The 21,228-nt window shown below is 48.3% G+C and overlaps 1 protein-coding gene across 3 annotated transcripts in view; it reads left to right on the plus strand.

Moving 5' to 3' along the window:
• PRKACA (protein kinase cAMP-activated catalytic subunit alpha) overlaps positions 1 to 21,228 on the plus strand; it is a 1,211,861-nt gene that overhangs the window by 1,001,016 nt on the left and 189,617 nt on the right. For all 3 annotated transcript variants that reach the window (XM_069603980.1, XM_069603981.1, XM_069603979.1), the window contains one exon: positions 6,783 to 6,878. In XM_069603980.1, coding sequence (XP_069460081.1) covers positions 6,783 to 6,878 — 96 coding nt within the window. The remainder of the gene's footprint in view (positions 1 to 6,782; positions 6,879 to 21,228) is intronic.

The raw sequence follows: 21,228 nt of genomic DNA on the forward strand, positions 1-21,228 counted from the left end.
AGTTAACTTATTCCTACTGTACATATGCATTGTGTAGTATGGTGAGGGTATATTACATTACATTCTCACCGCCGTCTCAAGTGTTACTGCTATACAATCTATTCTAAGCATGTGAATCCATGAAAGATCCAATGCTGGAGAAGGGAATAGTTTCTAACCTGTAACTCCATTTCTCCAGCATTGGTATCTTTCATGGATTCACATGCGCCCGCCAAACCTCCCCGGAATGCAATGTATTTGATTTTTAAGTTTAACCCTTCCTACATTGGAGGGGCCGAAATCTGAAGGGGAACCGCGGGGGCGGGCCTGTTATACTGGGACGGCCTACGGAGCATGCGTAGGCGGGTCCTAAAAGGACGTAGATAGGACACAAAAGTGTCGAAAGTTTTCCTATAGGAAAAGGCTCCATATGTGTACCGAGGGGTCCCAGTCTGACGACGGGGGAATATTCTAAGCATGTGAATCCATGAAAGATACCAATGCTGGAGAAATGGAGTTACAGGTAAGAAACTATTCCCTACCTGTGCAGAGAGGCGATGCAGCTCTGTTTCTGGGCAATACAGCAAGGAATCTCACTCTGCAGTTCATCTGGCTGGAGAGGAGAATGCGGCGGCGGACTCTCTGAGCAGGCAGAGCACGGTCTCCCACAAGCTCAGGAAGTCCTTCACGAGATGTTCACCCTTTGGGGAACCCCTCAATCTGTTCACGACCGGTGCCAACTGAAAGTGCGAGAGATTTTGCTCAAGGGAATTTCCTCCGAGAGGAGCTTTAGGGGATGCATTGGTCGTGGAATGGTCATTCCCACTTCTGTACACGTTTCCTCTGGTCCCCATTCATTCCTCGGGTTCTAAGGAGGTTGCAGAGGTTCGGGACCCACATGATCCTAATTGCTCCAGATTGGGCCAGGAGAGCGTGGTACCCGGACCTTCTAGAAATGTCCATCTGTCCTCCTCGCCGGCTTCCCCTCACAGGATCTTCGCTCTCGGGCGCAAGGGGAGATGGGGGAGGGGGGGGGCTGGGTCGGGTTCTCCATCCAGAGGTCAGGACTCTCAACCTTCACGCTTGGTTTCTGAAAGGTTGAGGTATAAGGATTGGGACCTCCCGGATGACATTATGGAGATGTTGCTTTCGGCCAGACGTCCGGCAACTAAATCCCTGTACCGTTGGCATAAGTTTTAGGACTGGTGCAGAGGTCACAATATCGATCCTCTTCAGTGTTCCTTTCCGATGGTTCTTTCTTGCTTTCTTTGGCCCACAAGGGTCCTCAAGTGGTTACCTGCCAACGCTGTCTATCTTCAAGTGCTCGTCTGTAGAATTTTCTTCTTTTGAGATTCCTTTGGTTTCCCAATTTCTAAAAGGGCTCACGAATGTGTTCCCGCCGTCCCCTTTTCAGGTGCCAGTTTGGGATCTGAATTTAGTCTTCAAATTCCTGATGAGTGCTCCGTTTGAACCTTTGCACTCTTGTCCTTTGAGACTGTTGACCTTCAAGACAGTTTTCTTGGTTGCAGTTACATCTGCTCGCATAGTGAGTGAATTGAAGGCACTTTCATCTAAGTCACCCTTTATTTACTGTGTTCCACAAGGATAGAGTTGTACGGAGGGTACGTCCGTCCTACCCACCTAAGGTAGTGTCCGAGTTTCCTTTGAGCCAGAAAGTGGTACTTCCTGCTTTCTATCCTCCTCCTCATCCTGGTAAGGAAGAGGAGAGATTTCATAGGTTGGACCCTAGGTGAGCTTTTATATTTCCAGGATGTCCACAGGGTCAGAGTGGACAACCAGCATTTTTGGGGTGTACACTGGACACAGATTGGGCCAGGCTGATACCAAACTGACCTTGTCGAGTTGGATTATCCTCACCATTACTGAATGTTAGATTGTCCGGCAAGGACCCTCCTGAGGCTTTGCGAGCTCACTCCACCAGGGGTGTGGCTACATACAGTCCTGCAACGGGGAGTTCCTATTAAGAATATTTGTGATGCTGCAATGTGGTTTTTCATCCACACCTTTGTCAAGCATTACTCCCTGGATACTTGCCATGGTCAGAATAGGACCTTTGGTAAAGCAGTGCTTTATTCTGCCATCTGATTGGGTATTTCTAAATTCTTCTCCCTCCTCCAATCACTGATACTGATTTGGGAGTCTGTCAAAGGTGTAGAATACGTTGGAGGACACAATCCATTTGAAGAACAAGTTACTTACCAACTGGTAACATTCTTTTGACTAGATGTTCCTACAACATATTCCTCATCGCCCTCCCAATCTGCCCCTCTAAAGAATTTCCTATGCTATTGCGGCTTGCGTTCCCTCAAGGCTATGTGCAATCATTGTGTGCGGGCATGTCACACGTGGTGGGGGGGGCATGAACTGAGGCTACGGGCGCCGTGTGTCCTATTTGTAACATCCAATGCCCTCACCCTCGAGTGAGGCCTTCGAGGGCCATCGACCCGACGCCATTGACGCAGGACACACACAGCCGAAATGTTTTCAAAGCAGCACAGCTGTGGACATTACATGTCAAATATGTGGAATACATTGGAGGAACATCCAGTCGAAAGAACGTTACCAGTTGGTAAGTAACTTATTCGCTTTTGGAATTCTGGCAGAGGTGTTACCATTACATAAAGGAAAAGAAAGTTATTGATCCAGACCTTTTGCTTAATGAATCTGCAACCTAGGTAGTCCTGCATTATTTTAAGACAAAAGTGAATATGTCTAGCAGAGTTCTCACTGAAGCACCAGTAAACACAAAGCTTCCCTTTTTAAAATTCGGATTTTGGTGTGTCTTATTCCATCTGTTAACCTCCTGCTTTTCACTGTGTTGTGCCTCCCTTTTTAAAAATCGGATTTAGGTGTGTGCACATACTGCATTTTCCTTGTACTGTGCTAACTGGTTACACCCTTGACCAATGTTCAGGTTTGTTTTCTGTTCCCCCACCCTCCTCCGTTTCCACTGTTTCCTCCCAGTACTGCCTTGTGCACCTGCTCCCTCCTTACCTACTTCCTCCCACGTACCTCAGCTGTTCTGCCTGGTTAAGTATACCACATTCTGTGACCCTCTCTATGGCGCTTGTTATCTCTCCTATCTACTTTAACTGCTTCTTTATTTCCTATCCTTCTCCTCTCACTGTCTGGCAGGAAGTAACTCAAGGACACACTGCGCTCCAACCTAGGCCTGCCTATAGCTGACACCTACATTAGCGCTTCCGCCAGAGAGACTGTCCCTGACATCTGCTGTCGTAACTTCTCCCGACCTATGGATTCTTCATATGGTCGCTCTGCTCGCACTTTACTCTTACTCGCACATTAATAGTGGCACTCGCTGGGAGGTCCTTCCTGCCTTATTCTGCACCTCCAGGGTCACCATAAATGTCTATCGAAATGGTACAACACTGGTACAAGGGCCTCAACTTTTTTGATAGGCTTCTTCCTCGCCTTATCAACTTTCCGCTTTCCTCCTCACAGGCTACCTTGCTAACTGTTTCTCCCTTGCCTCCTGCTAACCTCACTGCCTCTCAACTGCTCCCTTGTCACTTCCAACTGTACAGGCTCTCTTGCCTTCTTCACACTGCTCTGACAACCTTGGGAGCCTCCACCTCTCTGGTGCCCTAGCCACCCACTGCCCCTGCATCTCAGGCTCCCTTGCCCCCTGTGGTCCCTCCTACATGGGCTCCCTTCCCATCTACAAATGTCCTGGTTCCCTTGCCTACACTCCCCTCACTGACATCCTTGTCAGTTTTGGCTCTTCTGCCCCACTGGCACTCTCGCCGCTCACTGGGGGGGGAACCACTATTCCTTGTCCCCTCCTTGTAAGTCTTTCAAAAACAGCAATTTGCTCCATGTTGCCACACTTAAGTCTCGCTCTGCTGTCAAGCACTCCTCTGATACTGAGACCTGGTTCAAGGACAGCTTCGTCACAAGTTTTGACACACTTCTCCTGGGAGGCTACAAGATTCTTTCTGGGCTGAGGCATAACGGGGAAGGAGGGTGACTAGCCCTGATCTTTCCTGAGTCGTTCACAGTTTCCATCATTATCATTCGGGTCTAGTCTTCTTTTGAATGTCTGGTCTGCAGGCTCTTTCCCCTTTACCCTCTCTTACTCTGGCTACCTTCTATTGGCCGCCGGGCCAGCCCACCCTCTTCCTATCTGAATGGGCTGATCTGGCCTCTTCGCTCCTTTACTCCTCCATCTGGGGGATCTTAAAATCCATCTTGATTCTCCTGACTCCTCAGGTCCTTTCCGCAACCTATGTAACTTTCTCTCCATTCTACCTTCTGGCCTGACGCACACTGCTGGCCCCACCCTTGATGCTTTTATCTCAACAGGCATCCCTCTCTATCCCTCTCACTACCTCACTCGCCACACTCTCTTCTCTCCTCCCACTTTAAGCTCTCTTCTCCTCCAGCACCGGCACACCCTTCGTTAGCTCTTGCCTTCATGGTTATCCGACCCATGAAAAGAGTCTTCATATATTCAAGCCTGCATCTCAGCGGCATCTAACAAGTCTGGTCTTTGAAAGCCTCCTACAGACCAGTTGACCCTTGCCCTCCTAAAACCTTCCTAAACCCATGAAGGACAACATTGATTCTCTTGCTTCAGCCTTGGGCAACCTTTCACCACTGGAGTTTTACCCACTTCTCGCAAGCACTCTAGTGCACCCTGTGCTCAAAGAACCATCTGCTGACCCTTCTATCCCAGCAAACTATCGACCCGATCTCTATCACTCCTTTCCTGGGCAAACTCCTGTAGAAATTCTCTCTCCCAGCTTACACTCCATGCTGAATCTGTTGGTTGTCTCCATGACCATCAGTCTGGCTTTAGAGCATCCAGAGGTACGGAAACTGCTTTCCTGAACACCTGTGAAAACCTGCTCTCAAATCTTGACTCTAACTCTCCTTCTGTCCTCCGTCTTCTCGATCTCTCTTCCGCCTTCAAATGGTAAACCACAACATCCCGATTTCCCGTCTCTCTGATACCCTGGACATCACAAATCTGGCCCTGACGTGGCCTGCCTCCTTTCTCTGACCGTCCCTCCCAGGTGGAACTTGGGTCCTTTCTCTCCTCTATCCCTCTCTACCTGTGGCGTCCCCCTGGGATCTAACCGATCCCCTTGGTTCTTCATTGTCTATATGGCCCCTCTTGCCAACAGGATCTCTACCTTCACCTCTAACTTTCAGTGTTGTGCGACACAGCTCTCCTACAGGCTACCCTCGGCCTCTTCCTCACTCATTCCTGACTGTCTGCAATTCAGTCTTGATATGCTGCGAACAATCTCAGCCGCCTCAGTGTGCCAGTAAGACGGAGGTTGTCCTCATTGGGTCTCCTGCCCCCGCTTTCCCAATTTCCCACTGTTCGGCATCCCTTGGCCCTGCACCCTCTCCTGCTAGTGAGGCAAAACATCTGGGGTTCATTTTCAACTCCACTCTCTCCTTCTCATGTCTCAACCATCTTTAAAAAGTCCCACTATCAGGTGCACCTCCTCAAAGGTATTCTACCTTTTCTCACCTTCCCCCAAAGGCTCACCGTCTCCAGAGCCCTGGTTCTCTATAGGCTATACTATTGCAACAGCCTCTTTCTCAATCTTCCTACTTCTACTCTGTCTGCTACAACTCATCCAGAACAGTACCACAAAACTTATCCTTGGCCTCAAGCCCAGGGACCACATCTCTCGGGTGCTAAAATCCCTCCACTGGCTCCCAGTGGCTGCTAGGATCAAGTTCAAGACCCTCTGCATAGTCCACAAGGCATTCTGGGGCTAGGGCCTGCTCTCTTCCTAAATACTGTCCTTCTAGAACCCTCCTCTCGACCTCTTCCAATTCTTTGCGTTTGAACCGTGTTTCCAAGCAGAGATTTGGGGGCAGATCTTTATCCTCTGCAGGTGCCTCCCTCTGGAACAGCCTCTGTGCCCCTCTCCGCCTTGAGCCGGAGCTCCTCAAGACTGTCCTCTTCACTTCCTGTCTCCCTCATCCTGCTAACCTCCTTTCTTTCTCTCCTCCTTCACTCCTCCCCTAACTCTGTTCAGCTTTGCTGACTGCTCGCCTGGCTCACCTCCAGAGGCTCACAGGTCCCAGGCTTCACCGCCAGTCTTTACACTTGCCTCAGGGCCCCTGCACTATTCTCAGCACTACTGCACTTTCAGCATATGCTCCATGAGGGGCTACCTCTCCGCACTTAACCCTTGGCCCTACGGGGAGGGTCGCACGTGTTTCCCCCCTACTCCTGCCCTGCACCTCAGTCTGTAGAATACTTGCATGACCTGAATTTACTAGGCATAGTTAGTTCTGCCTTGTCCCCCCTTTGTCTCCCCTCCCTAATCTGGTTGCGCCTGATGCACTTAATGCTCTTGCATTAGGAGAAATGCCGCCAACTTAGTACGCTAGTTACTTATTTGTTAGATAATTCGGAAACTTCAAGGCCTACAATAACTACTAGATTCCCTTGTTCCCTTCCCGCCTTGAAGCGCTTAGATGCACTTCACTTGTGTATAAGCGCTGTACAAATAAAAAATTACAAACGGGAATGAGGCAGAGGTGGGCAAGCCGGTGTTGTCTGTAGCGACTTTGCCCAACATGTACATGTAGGGAACATTTCTCTGTTTAGTGGACATGAACTGGCACCCAACATAAGCATTATTCATATCTGCAAGTTCTAGACTTTTCTGCTTACCATAATGACCCATGTTCGTTACTTTAGTAAAACATTCCCTTCATAGCTCTTTGAACTTGTTCTTCCCTTGCTCAACCACATAATTAAATTCACTGTTCTTTATGCCTTTATTTTTCAGGTGACAGATTTTGGTTTCGCCAAACGAGTCAAAGGACGAACTTGGACATTGTGTGGCACTCCTGAGTACTTGGCACCAGAGATAATCTTGAGCAAGGTGAGCAGAAACATTAAAGCAGAGGACGAAATGTTAGATCTAATCGTGGATTGAGCCTCAGGAGTTACTTGCCCTCATACGTTTGGAAGCCCACATTACAAACCGATGCTCCAAAAGACTAAAATCACATATTTTAAGAAATAGTTTTTGTATCAATATCTCTGTGTATTTCAGCCCTTTCAGATCAAGCCAACTGCCATTCTTTCACCTAAACAGTCACATAAATATTTGAAAGGTAAATGGTGCATTATTCGCCCCGATCATTTTGACATACTATGCTCTGTTTTGGGAGCCACTGTGAATTTGGTGCACTTTCTCTGTGGCACGTTGGACATGAAAACCTATACCAATGTCCTAGAGGATAACACTATATAATGTATCTGTGTGCCTTTGTTGCCTTAATCAGGAACTAGAGGTTGTTGGTTTTGACTCCAAACATATCAATGATTTTAAAAAATATATATTTTTATTGGAATTGGAGGCACAACGTTCAGCTTTACAAATCAAAAGATAAAATCCAGAGACACCGCGACCAAGGTTAATTTTTTAGTCCTCTACACTGCTTACTGTATTACCAAATGCCACTTGTGCGATAATAAAAGAATAAGTCCTAGCATTTTAATTTCACAAAACCATCCTCTTAGTTGTATTTCTTCTAAATGCAAAATATTTTGTATCAAACAGGCGAAACAGTGGTGTCTTAATCTTAACATATTCTTGTAGGAACAGCAAGCACCAGAAAATAACCAAATCTCACACATGGTACTCTTACTGGTTTGCCCAATTCAGTCTCTCCCCCCCCCCCCCATCCCTCCAGCTACAGTCAATATGTTGTAAACGTTTCAGACCTTTGCGCCTTGTCTTCATCATGTATGAAGTAAATCAAAGCAAACCTATCTTTATGAATTCAGGCTATCTATTCTGTCTTAAGTATGTTTATCCAGAACTAGCTGATGCTGTAACTTGTGCCATACTACCCGCATCAAATACGATTTAGATTGTCGCCACCAGTGAGCTACAGAGATTATTGCCATTAGTAGTGTCTGGTGCTTTCAGGTTTTCTCAAATGGTGAACCCAGTGATTAAACTCTGTTCTCATCCACTCCGGCTTAAAGGGCAATTGGCAGATTCAACGGGAGCTAACCTTGTGTTACTTTATCATTAAGCGACATGATCCCCTTCCACAACGTGAATGACTAGACATAACCGCTAGAGATGGGACAACGTGTCTATAGAACAACAGCCGTGGCAACATAGATTAAAGGACGATGCATGCAATCAATTTACATTGGGTTTTGCCCAATGGGATGATTTGGCAGCCTCCTTCCGGTTCTGTCACCAGGTTGCATCTGATATTTTAGTGCCCAATTCCTATTACCACTGACATTTTAGGAAGGATGCCACTGTAGCTGTTCAAGGTGAGATCTTTATCCTTGAGACCAAGCGGATTGAGCATCCCTTCTGTAACAGCTTTTCAAAGGGAGTGAACCTGATTTGCACCCTCCGCTCTGCTCTCGATTTGAGTTATCCAATTTTGTAATTGCACATGAGGAAACCTGTCCTCTACTAATAGACCTCTTGTGAAATTCAGAAGTCAAAATATGTTGCCTCAACATAATTAACCCAGCTGATCATCCCCCAGGACTGTAGATGTAACAAAGCCTGTTTGGTTCCATCTCTGCATGTCTACGGAATTCTCAAAAAAAACGGTGTCATTGGTGATGTCATAATCCTTTAGCTTATGATATCCTTTCTGCAATAATGAAGTAAAACTGAGCGTGAATGTTTTATGTAAATCTTCAAAGGGGCACCCACCTCCGGTTTTGCAAGCTAGCTCGACCGCTATGGCATTTAGCCTTTCTTCAATGAATTGTCGATGTGACTGCTCAGCTGCTAGAGCACGAACAGATTCCTTTATCAGTTTGACAACCTGAATGAATACCCTTTTCCTTTGTAGTGGAAACAGATTTTTCTACGGATTGGTAGCCTTCTAGTGGACCTCTTTGCTGCTCATAGCAACAGGATCTCCCTGTATGCACACTGGAGGGTACTGGCTTTGGATGTTTTCTGGGATTTATTAGCATGTCCTAGCCTTATGTTAGTTGACTTTTATGCTGCGCAGATCACTACTGTAGTGGACTTAACGCGTGAGCCCTTGTATCAATGAGGGAACTATGAACCCACCCAGGGAGTAAAGGGAGTAAACTAGAACGTGGTCTGTTGGGTGAACAAGAAGCAGGAACAAGGCAAGCGGGAAATGGCAAAGAAGGGGAATGTCCGAACAAAACAGATGGGCACAAGTCACAAAAATAAGTAAAGAGAACATAGGGTTAAGTGCTGATGATTGCTGAGATGTGAGTTTAGACCAAAAAGGTAATAAAGTCTGAAGAATTTTACATGCTGGGCCATTGTCAGTTCGCAATGCGTTTTGTGGTATCACTTCAAATCAGGGTATGGATGTGTGATGGCCTTGAGATGCCACAGGTGTCATAAGCAAGAGTTGACCGTGTGCTGAGTGAAAGTTTGTGGGGTAGGGAGGGGGGGGTAATAAGACATTGAAATCTCCCCACATCGACCTATATCAGGATAGCATTCAGTAGTGGGGGAGTGTGAGCAATTGTGTAATAAAATGTTCTGACCCTTTCGGAGCTAAAGGGGGGCCATAGAACTTTACAATGATCATTGCACTTGCTGTGCTGTGTTCTGGCTGGATGCAATGGTTGACTACCTAAGAAAACCCTGAGAACCGTATATTTTCCTGTCCAACCAAATGACAGGGGCAATGCCACATTGCAATTCCAGCCAACATGCAGGAGGAGTACCCAAGTCTGCCTCAAATGTAAGCCCATTGATACTTCATCTAGTATGAAATGAAACACTTGCATGGACTCTAGTAACCAAGAGATCTCATACCATCAGCCAGGATCACAAATCCCTGACCAGATGACAAAGCAGGGGTTGCAACCCTCTCAGAAACCTCAGACCAAAATGACCATACTTTCCAAGCCCTACCAATCACAAACATCAAAGGCGTGGACTTGAATGCCTGCAATAAGAGGCATGGGTGGAAGCTCTCTGGGCAGCAAAGTCCAAAGGCAGGATTTTAGACGAGGAGAAGCCAGCAACATACCTAGTATGCCTGTCATAGGGCACATACATTTGTAACGGGGAACTAAATGCTTGTTGTGATGTTGAGTACCTCTCATGAAGAAATTGCAGTTTATTGGTCAAAGGCTCTCCTGTCTTTTTGCCGGAGCCCTGAAACTTTCAGTGTAAAAAACAGTTACTGAGTAACAGAGCACTAATCCTAAAAACAAGCACTACTAGATTAAATCAGGGGTTTAGGTGTGTGGGGCCCTGGACAGTATGTACCAAAACCTGATGATGATGTTGCTAGGTCATATATCTACAGAGCAAAAAGTATGCAGAGTGCATGTTGGGAAACGTATCTCAGTAAACTGTACTCTAAATTGTAGGCGTAGGATTGCTTTATTTCAACAATGAGCCATAAAGGTGCACCACAGCAATACCACAAAATAAATACACACATTTATTACCTTATATTGCAATATTAAAATTGGCAGAAGAAAAAAATACATATATAAACAATAAATGAAGGGACCTTTAAGCATAATAGTCAGATAAAGTTGATATTAATCAATAACAACAGTGTAAAATTGTCTTCGCGTATTTCCTAATCATATTTGGTAATACTAAGTTTTCTTCCTGATACCAAGCCAAACCAAAAGTACACATAAAAATACAAAATATTCTGGTGACTGACCTGGAAACAAAACATATAGTTCAATTAGACTATACAGTGTGGTTTAATAAATAGTTCCTTCTTAACCAAGCGCAATAAAGCTTTTTTTAAACAGAGAACTATAATGGGATACTCTTGACTGTTTGCATAATCTCATAGCTTCTTCTAGTCTACGGATATTAAACTGATTAAGAAAGGGCTTCAGGTGGTCAGAGTCCTAAAGCCCTTGCAGATGAACATTAATTGGCTTATCGATTCCTCGATAATCCCACAAAGGAGACAAATATCACTGCCATTGCTCTTCCAAGAGCAGCTAAGACTAGCCACTTGCAGAGTAGACATTCAGAAATTAATCAAGTGCACATGATTGAGAAACTAAATCCAGAAACTCCTCAAATCAAATTGATAGTTTACGTTCCAGATATTGTTGTCCCATCTATAGTTGTAAACAACTAAACACGGGTTCATAGTTGCCATTTTAACAGTAGTTAGGAAATGCTTTTGATTGTTTGGGGATTAACCCTGAGGTCACTGGGGTCCAGGTCCCTGTGCCAACTCTTTATATATGACAACCATGTCAGTGATCATACCTCTTCCAGGGACATTATATGTACTAGGGCCTCCTTTTATTTTGACAGCTCTGGTGTTCCCTTTACCCAAGCATAATAAAGCACTTGTCTGAGGCCAATCTCTGCTGATATTGGGATAACATTTGTTTTCATATGTAAAGGCCCATTGGAGGTATACTTGGAGGAATGTAAGGGAGGCATGGTATCACAAGTGAAGACTGACACAAAAGGTACAATGTTCAAGGGGGTTTATTGAACAATGAGGATTGCATAAACGCCTATCTGGCCCTATCTCTAAGGATGGGAGCACGCTCGCCCATCAAATAATAAATAACAGTCCTAGTAGTGTCCGTCGACAGAAAATGGCCTATACTAACAAAACGTATTGCCTACCGTTGTGCTATAATAAATGTGTGCAGGGAAAATCTACATGTAAAGAAAGTAGTGTTCAGAAATTACATGTCAGGATATCTGAGCAACAAGGGTCCCTTCCCCACGTTTTTAGCACAGGACAAGGTGACACCCTCAGGTTTTAGGACAATTGGGCTTCTTTGGCACGAGGATGCAGCTCAGGACACAATCCAGGCCTTTTTCATTATAGTTTCTTTCCCAGACTTAACGTTTCAAAAACATTCACGCCGGTCTCCCTCAGACCTTTCACAACAAAAGTTTAACAATACTTGCAGAGGGGTTCCCTTCCCCTAACTTTATACTTCTGGTCTCCCTCAGCCAGGACCAGACCGTTTCCTGATGCCGAAGACTTTCGAATGTGTGTGGTTTTTGTGACAGACCTTCGTAGGACCACTTCGACTTTTCAGCTTTTTACTCTTCCCTTCTGTCAGGGTTAACTTTGTTAACTTTCGCTTTTACAGTTCACAAAACTCAAGATTCATTGTTCACCACAGGTCTCCCTTTGTCGGGCTCGGACCTTCCCCTTCACAATTTTCCCTATGGAACACTTTAGACTGTGCAATGGTTTTGCAGATACCTTTGCAGGACCACTTCGATTTATAGTTCACTACAGTGTCCAGAATGCAATGCTTCCTTTTCTTTCCGCTTTCAACTTATGATGTCCACTTTTATCGCTGTCCTGCTTCAGTCCCTCACACGCCACTGGCTTTCTTTTCCCTTTCACTCACCCAGATGGCGCCGCACTAGCAGGCAACTTCCCAGGATCTGTGGCTTGAGGTCAGGGTCTCACTGCCTCCCCCTCTTAATCCCTGGGGACCGCAATCGGCCCCAGGGGAAGCAGCGATGGCCAGGACTTTGCCTGCTGGGAGCAGCCCTCCTTGCTCTAGGTTCTCTCTGCCGCTCTACAAGTCTCCAGCCACACCGGGTCAGCGTTCCGATGTCCTGCTCTGCTTTAGACCAGGTAGCAAGTGGTGCTAGGATTGAGAAGGGATCCCCTGCTGGACTCTGCCACGCAACCTCCCTTCAGTTCTCGGACCTGCTCCTTGCTGTACTGCCAGGAACTCCACCTTTTATACACCTGTGCTTCTTAAACAGGTTCAGGTGTGTGTTCTGGGTTCTGCTGGCCTGACTTGCCTGACCCTTGTTAGTGGAACATTGTTTTTTTTCTAAAGTCTGCTTCCCGTACTTGTGTCAGGTTGTTTTTTATGGGAACTAATTATCCTTCCTAGTCGCCTCTTCCTCGTCCGAGTGTTAGATGGAAGGTGGGGGAGGGGGGAAGTCGAGTCTTTGATAATAAATAGGCGCTGTTCTCGCGTCCGGGCTACATTTTTGTGTACAATAGAAAAGGAGTGGTGTTCCGAACTTCCTCTGATGGGGAGTATCAGGGTAATGAAATGAATGGGTAGTTCTTGTCTTGGTAAATTATTTGGGAAAGGCAGTCAGGAAGGAAAGGTTTGTTTTACCCTTAGCCATAGATTTCTTTTTCTTTCCTTTTGAGGGGAAGTCAAGGGGCAAGACTGGGTATGGATGGTAATACCCCAGAAAAGCCTCTGTGACTTCACCTTCCATGCTTCACGAGACTTCGCAGTCCTCGAAGGCGCTGAAGAACAGACTAGCCAGGTGGAGGGAGATCTTCCAGAAGTCGCCTCCAGAGGATCTCAAGAACTATGTGAAACATCTTCCCAGGTCCAGGTCCAAGGTAGGGCTGATATTTGCCAGCGCACCCTGCAATGGAGACTCCTTCCCAGCGACTGTCCCGCGTCGGAGTGACCGGCCAGGTCCTTCCACCGAGGCTGCTTCACCTACCGGCCTTCGGATCGAGGGGAATCTCAGATCCTCCCAGACGCAGTGTCGAAGGACCGGAAGTTCTTGTACTGAGTTTACACCCGAGGGGCTATGCCCTTTTACTGGCGCAATGGCTGAGGGGCTACGCCCTGACACCGGCAATACATCCGAGGGGCTACACCATAATTCTGGCAATACATCTGAGGGGGCGCCTATACGCAGCTGTAGTGACCCCTGGGTCGAGGGTGTCACACCTACCGGGACGAGACCCGAGGAGCAGGTTAGGTCTCATGATCCACACGTGATAGTCTTGGATGAGGCCTGACCCAGCGGGCTGGGCAACACGTCTCAGGCACGTGGCAGGCAGCTTGACAAAATGGCTGCCGTGCCAGGCAGGAACACCCGTCCGCCATTCCACGAATTCGGTGAAGAACGAGTCTCTACAGTCTACCCCTCATATGCGCAGGGCAACTTTCCCATGCGTCCATATGGACTGGGTACGCAGCGGCTCCAGCAGTCCCCCGCTACCCTGTCGGTATCCCCCCTGCCCCCCAAACACCTCTTCGGCCAGCGAGGGGAGGCTCTTCGATAAATTCCTCGGTCTCATGAGGTCTCCTCAGATGGGGGATTATCATCAAGGATGTCCTCCCAGCCATGCTAGCGGCACCACAGGTGCCTCCATCGGGCTCCCTGACCCCGGTGCAGCCGCCTCCTCCGGCTTCAGAGCCAACTCTGCAACATCCGCCGCCTCCTCAGCCTCCGGCTGGGGTCTCTGTACCCCAGCCTCTGGCGCCATCTACCCCTCCTCCACAAGATCCTCCAGATCCGCAGGACACGGACGAGGAGGAGGATCCGGACACGTCATCCTCAGCTAGGGCCTTCCATGAACATCTTGCTGGCCTGGTGAAGTACCTAGGCCTCCCTCAGCCCGAGGTCGTACAGCCGGCAGAGGGGGTTCTGGCTGAAGTCCTCACAAGACGCCCTTCTGCCAACACAGGGATTCCACTGCAAAGCGATGTCTCCCTGGCCAAGAAGGGTTGGCTCAAGCCCCCCCTCGGTCCAGCCGGTCAACCGACACCAAGTACATGCAGATGGAGTGGGGGGGGACACCCTCTTGCTCTCGACCCATCCTCAGTCACACTCCTCTGTGATCGCTGCGGCATCACTTTACTCCAAGCCCCCTCTGCGGCGCTGCTAGGCAAGGAGGAGACGATCTTGGAGGCTTACAGCAAGAAGATCTACTCCAACGCCTCCCTGCACCTGCGTCAGGCCAATGCAGATGCCATGCTGGCTGCCGCCAACCAACAGTTATGGCGGGAAATTGCAGACTTCCTCCCGGAACTCCCCTCCCAATTCCAATCACGCTTCAAGGCGGGGCTAGCGGAGGCCAAGCTTGTGGGGCACGACCTCATGGAATCCCCTGCAGCGCATATCGATACCTCGGGCCGAGCCATCTGCATTGCCACTGACATGAGGCGCATAGCCTGGCTCCGGATGTCCAGGAGCGCTTTCTAGATCTGCCGTTCGAGAGGGGGGGGCCTCTTCCACTCCTCTACGGATGAAGAGCTGGACAAGAAGAACAGCTTACAAACGGCAAAATCTTTGTCCAGTCTTACAAAGACCACACCCAAACCTTGCACCCAATCTCAGCAGCGCTCAGAACATATGGAGGGTTCCGCAGAATCAAGGAACGTAGATCCAGGCAGTAGGACCGCTCGCCGTCTCCGAGCTGGCGCAAACAACAAAAAGGGGGTGGGGGGGAGCAAGGGCTTTTTTTCAGTCCCCCTTCTTAGCCTCAGCCTCTGAGGGAAAGAAGGCATGACACGTCCCTTCGGGTCCACGTGTCTCCGGTGGGGGGGGGGAGGGGGCCAGACTTGCTCTCCATGCACATTTCTGGCGCCAGAATTTCGCAGACCCCGGGATTGTCTCTGTACTATCCATGGGGTACCGCCTACCTCTCCTCCCTCCTCACCTCCACTCCCACAGGTTGGGACGGCAACTCTTTTGGCGGAGATCCGGTCGGTCGTAGAGAGCCCGGCAGTGGAGGAAGTTCCAGCCTCCCAGCGAGGCTTTGGCTTCTACTCAAGGATTTTTGCCATTCAGAAGAAGAACCAGGCGGGCCTGAGAGTTGTGCTGGACCTTTCCACCCTCAACCTCTCCTTACCCCTGCAAAAGTTCAAGATGGTTACGCCAGCTTTTATAGCTGAGACATTGGACAAGGGAGACTGGATGTGCTCCCTAGACCTGAAGTATGCATACCTACAAGTCCCGATTTGGCTGCCCCATCGTTCTTTCCTACGGTTCGGGATCATGGGCTACCATTTCCAATACAAGGTCCTCCCGTAGGGCCTCCACCTCTATCCATACCTCGATGACTGGCTCATCGGGGCTACATCTCCGGAGGCGGTCAACCACTCCTCCCATGCCCTTATGAACACACTGCATGACCTGGGCTTCTCGCTCAACCTCAAGTCACAGGTGCTCCCTACGCAGACTGACGTTCCTGGGACTCATTTGGGACACGTGCTCCGAGAAGGTCTTCCCAACGGAAGACAAGATCTCGGTCATCAAGAGGGCACCTTCCACTTCCTCAGCAGAGAAGGAACCTCGGCTTGGTGGTATCAACATCTCCTGGGTCTACCAGCGGCTGTGCTGCTAGCCGTCCCGCACAAGAAACTAAGGACGAGAAGGATTCAGCTGCACTTCGCAGCCTCATGGAGTCAGGAGCGGGGCTCTCAATCCGAAATGATCACCGTTCCTCCTTCTCTCCACCCGGACCTAACTTGGTGGTCCAGGGACTGCAACGTACGGACTGGCAAGCCCTTCCGGCTGCAGGCCACCATCACCACAGACTCCTTGCTCAAGGGCTGGGGAGCCACCCTGGACGATCTCTCGGTCCACAGCCCCTGGACTCAACAGGAGCAGGAATACCACATCAGTTGGCTAGCGCTCAGAGCATTCCTACCACTTCTCAAGAACAAGGTGGTCCTCATCCAGACGGACTCGACCAGCATGGACTAAGTCAACAAGCAGGGAGGCACCAGATCCCCCTCCTCTGTGCAGACTGCCGATCAACACGTGGGAATGGGCCTTGGAAAACAATTTTCCTCCTCCAACCCTATCGTTAAACACCTGACTGGTCTCACCAGGCTCTACCCGCCCGTCAAGAGACTGCACCCGGTGTGGGACCTTAATATAGTCGTGGGCGCCCTGGCACACAAGACATTCGAGCCAATGGCGTCTGTGAACATTAGGCTGGTCACCATCAAGACAGCCTTACTAGTCAATCTTACCCGGCTGGCAGAGTCGGCGAGATTCAGGCGCTGGTCGCCTCTAAACCATATACCATCTTTCACAGGGACAAGGTAGTGATGCGGACGCACCCGGCATTTTTGCCCAAGGTTCCACCTGCATTTCACTTGAACAAGGAAATAGTCCTTCCTACCTTCTTTCCCGATCCCAAGGACGAAGCACAGTGTGTGCTCCACTGCCTGGATATCAGGCGTGCCCTCAAATTCTACTTGACAGGACCAAGGGCTTCCACAAGTCAGACGCCCTGTCAGTCACTTTCGGCAGCTCTAGGCCAGGCTATCAGGCCTCTAAGGCTTCCATATCCCACTGGATGGTCTCTGCCATCAAAGAGGTGTATGAGGGTCAGCACAAGCCGCTCCCGGCCAACATGCATGCCCACGCAGTCAGGGCCAAGGCAATGGTCATTGCATTCCAGCGCCATGTTCCTTGGCAAGTCATAAGCAGGGCGACCACATGGGCGCCTCCATCGGCTTTCTGCAAGCATTACTGTTTGGATGTGCTGGCTCTAGATCTGAGGCGGCTTTCGGACAGCCGGTTCTCAGGAACCTATTTGCTTAAGTAGGGTTTCATCGCCACCATGGGGCTACAATCAGTTGTAATCGCCCATACAGTATGGAGGAAAGGGGACAGGACGTAAGAGTAATTATAAGTTACTTAGCGTAGTGACTAACGTACACTTAGTCCATAGTCCCCTTTCCTCCATACGTCCCACCACGCACCCCCTACTAATACTGGTGTCATTAGGCAATGTTAAATCTATTGTCGGCGCGTCAATGGGGACTGAGGTGTGGCGCCGGAGGGCGGAGTCAGGGCAGCGCATGCTCCCTGGGCCGCGTCCACACACGCCTCTAAATTTAAAGGGGGAAGAAGGTTTTTCCAGTGAAAAAGGTTCCATCTCCCATCCCTTGGAAGGGACGCCATACAGCATGGAGGAAAGGGGACTATGGACTAAGAGCAAATTAGTCACTATGGTGAGTAACTTATAATTTCATGCTTCCATTCTAGTGCCCTCCACCAGTCGCACTTTATCTACATTGTTGTGCCCCTATGTTCATGCTGCCATATTAGCGCCCACCTGCCAGAAATATTGTTTTAGTGCGCTATTCGCATCCCATCTGCATGGTGTTGTGACCACATGCTCATGTTGCCATTCTAGCACCCTTCTGCCAGAAACGTTTGCTTTAGTGCGCCAGTTGATCCTTACCCTCACTGTGCTGTGCCTTATGCTCTAACTGCCATCCTAGCATTCTAGCTGCCCACCTAAGACCTCTACTATGCTAGGCCTCCTATTAGTTAACCATGTTCCCATTCTGCATTATGCCGAACACCATCCCATGTACAGATGGCAACTTCTTCAATTTCAACAATGAACTAACCAGACTTGCCTGACAGGGCCACCGCCCGATTCCATGCCCCACCCCCTTCTTGCCCACCACCCCTCCATTTCCCCCCCCCCACATGAACAAAGTACTATGATACTCATCAAAGTCACTACTAACCCAGAATCGCACCGACCACTTAGATCACCTCCTCTCCCTCCTCCACTAAAGAGACCACCAAGAACACCAAACCTGTCCTGGGCCACGCCAGATACAATAGACTCAGATCCCGTACCAATTCACTCCACCTTGCCAAGCCTCCCACCCAACCCCACCCCCAGTACAACCAACAATTCATCTAACAGCCTCCAATATAAACGCCCCATTATAGCTCTAGCTAAATAACCCAGAAGCACCAAAACAGCACTACCCACGCCTAATCCGGGAACCTCTCCCCTAGATCCCTTGCCTAATCTCAAAGGTGCACTCATCAATGCCCGCTCACTCGGAGCCCATGCCATTGAAATCCATGACCTCATCATTGACCAACAACTTGACATTCTAGTGGTCACAGAAACCTAGCTACACCGTGCCTCAGGCCCCCTGCTAGCCCTTGCCATCCCCCCTGGATTCAACATATTCAGTGCAGATAGGACCAACACCCAAGGAGGCGGAGTTGCAAATCAACGTTACAAGTCAGAGCCTGCCCTATTGAAGAAACGCAAGGATATGAACTACTACTAGCCAAATTCACCTCCAACCCTAAAACCACTAACAACTTTTTGGTTGTATGCAGATCCCCTAACAAAAATACGCACCTAAACATATACATCCCTCGTCTGCTCTCCCCTTACATCAAGCCAAACACTAAATGCATCGTACTCGGAGACTTAAACTTAGGTTATAACGACCCTCTTGGTCATGCAGCTACATCATTTTACACTTCCATGGCAAGATATGAGCTTTGTACAACTAGTGAACACCCCCACCCATGATAAAGGGAGAATACTGGACTGGATCCTCACTCAACTCACAAATATCTATTGTATCTGTCCTACTCACGGACTGGTCTGGCCACCACATTGTTAGCTTTTCCCTAAACAGCTCCACAGACCCCTCTGCGACAAATAAACCCGATACCTATGAAACCAGAAATATCAAAAATTTCACAGCTGACAACTTCTCCCCCGCCCTTAGGCAATCACTAGCTTCCACTAACCCGGATAGCAACAAACCCTCCTGCTTGGCAGAGTGCTACAAAAAATGCCTCCTAAACCCCATTGACTCTCTAGCTCCCATCACTGCCAAAACCCGCAGAACAGACAAATGCACCAGCTTGTGGTTCAACGAGGAACTAGTTTCCCTGAGACGCACCAAAAGAGCACTAGAGCACACCCATAAAAAAACAACACTCTAGACTCAACTAAGGCTTTTAATGACACCAACAAAATCTACAAAGCAGCCATAATAACCAACAAAGCAAATGCTCTCAATCTACGAATCACCAATGCCTCCTCCAACTCCAAGGAACTGTTCTCCATACTCTGAGAACTTAGAGAACCCCTGTCATGTCCCATCCCCTGTCAACACCAGTAAAACCTGGTACACCACAATCCAAGATGCGCTAGCATCCAAAATACTTTAACTACCAAAGTAACAAATCAGGCTCTCCTGAAGACCCCCGCTCCCTGGACATATACAAAACAATTTTCAAAAGACGAACCCCCATGGAATACCACAGGAATTTACTCAACCTCTCAATCTCAACAGGTAAAGTACCACAGGCCTTCAAATCGCCCACATCAAGCCGCTACTCAAAGACACAACAGGAAACGTAGAGGACTTATCCAACTACAGACCCATTTCCAACATACCCTACATAGTCAAACTGCTAGAAACGTACGGCTCCAAAATGACCCAAGAATTCATAGAAGAGCACTGCCTACTAGAAGAGGCACAAGTTGGTTTCAGACCAATGAGAGGAGCAGAATCGGCTCTCCTCTCAATCGAGGACGACCTAAAAATGAACGCAGACTCAGACAACAGTACCACCCTGATTCTCCTTGATCTATCCACAGCTTTCGACACTGTTTACCACTACATCCTCATAAAGAGATTAGGCCCTCTATGGATCAAATCCTTCCTAACAAACAGAACCGAAACCGTGTGGATGAAACCTTTTAAGTCCAAACCTAGAGACTCCACGTGCGGAGTACCACAAGGATCATCTTTCTCCCCGCTTCTATTCAACATCTACATGTACCTATTAATCAAACTCATCAAAAAATACGGCCTCACATGCTACAACTACGCCGACGATAAATAATCTTCAACATACAAGACACCCGAGAAGAAAACACTACACTAGAGAATTGCCTTTGTGATATATTCAACTGGATGAACCTCAACCACCTCAAAATAAACCCAGGCAAAACAGACCTAAAGATTGTTTCAAAAAAGGGAGGAGACATCAGCTAAATCCCCTGGCCAAGAGAGCTCGGCACCACACCAGCACCATCAACTGTAAAAAACCTAGGGGTCCTGATGGATAACAACCTCACTCTAAAGCTACAAGTAGACGCTCTACTCAAATGTTTCTTCCTCCTGCAAGCAGCATAAAGGATCCTACCGTTCCTGTTGTTCGCCAACCGAACACCATCATCGCTCTGATCATGTCCAGTGTAGATTACGCCAATAGCTTATACCTGGGCATGCCTGTACGTCTTCTAATAAAACTACAATGCATACAAAATGTGGCAGCCAGACTCCTCCTCAAGTTACACAGAAGAGAACACATCACACCCGCGCTAAAAATACTCCACTGGCTACCATAAAACAGCGCATAAAGTTCAAGTCCATGTGCATCACGCACAGAGCAATACACAAACAAGGCTCAGTATTCCTAAGCGATAAACAATGCCTACGTCAACCAACAAGAACACTGAAATCAAGCACCGGCATACGCCTGGAACCAAAACCCTATAACAGAAAAAACTCAGAGGATCCTCTTTCTCTCACCAGGCGCCGAAAACCTGGAATGACCTACCTAAGAATAATATACAGAACACAACAAACCACCTGACATTCAGGAAACTCCTCAAATCATGGCTCTTCACAGCGTAACTACAACAGCGACGCACTAGAATGCCCACCGGTTAAACAACGATGAAAAACACCAACCTCTGTCACTC

Source organism: Ambystoma mexicanum, chromosome 3q, assembly GCF_040938575.1.
Source record: "Ambystoma mexicanum isolate Mex_15411 chromosome 3q, UKY_AmexF1_1, whole genome shotgun sequence".
NCBI classification, from domain to species: Eukaryota; Metazoa; Chordata; class Amphibia; order Caudata; family Ambystomatidae; genus Ambystoma; species Ambystoma mexicanum.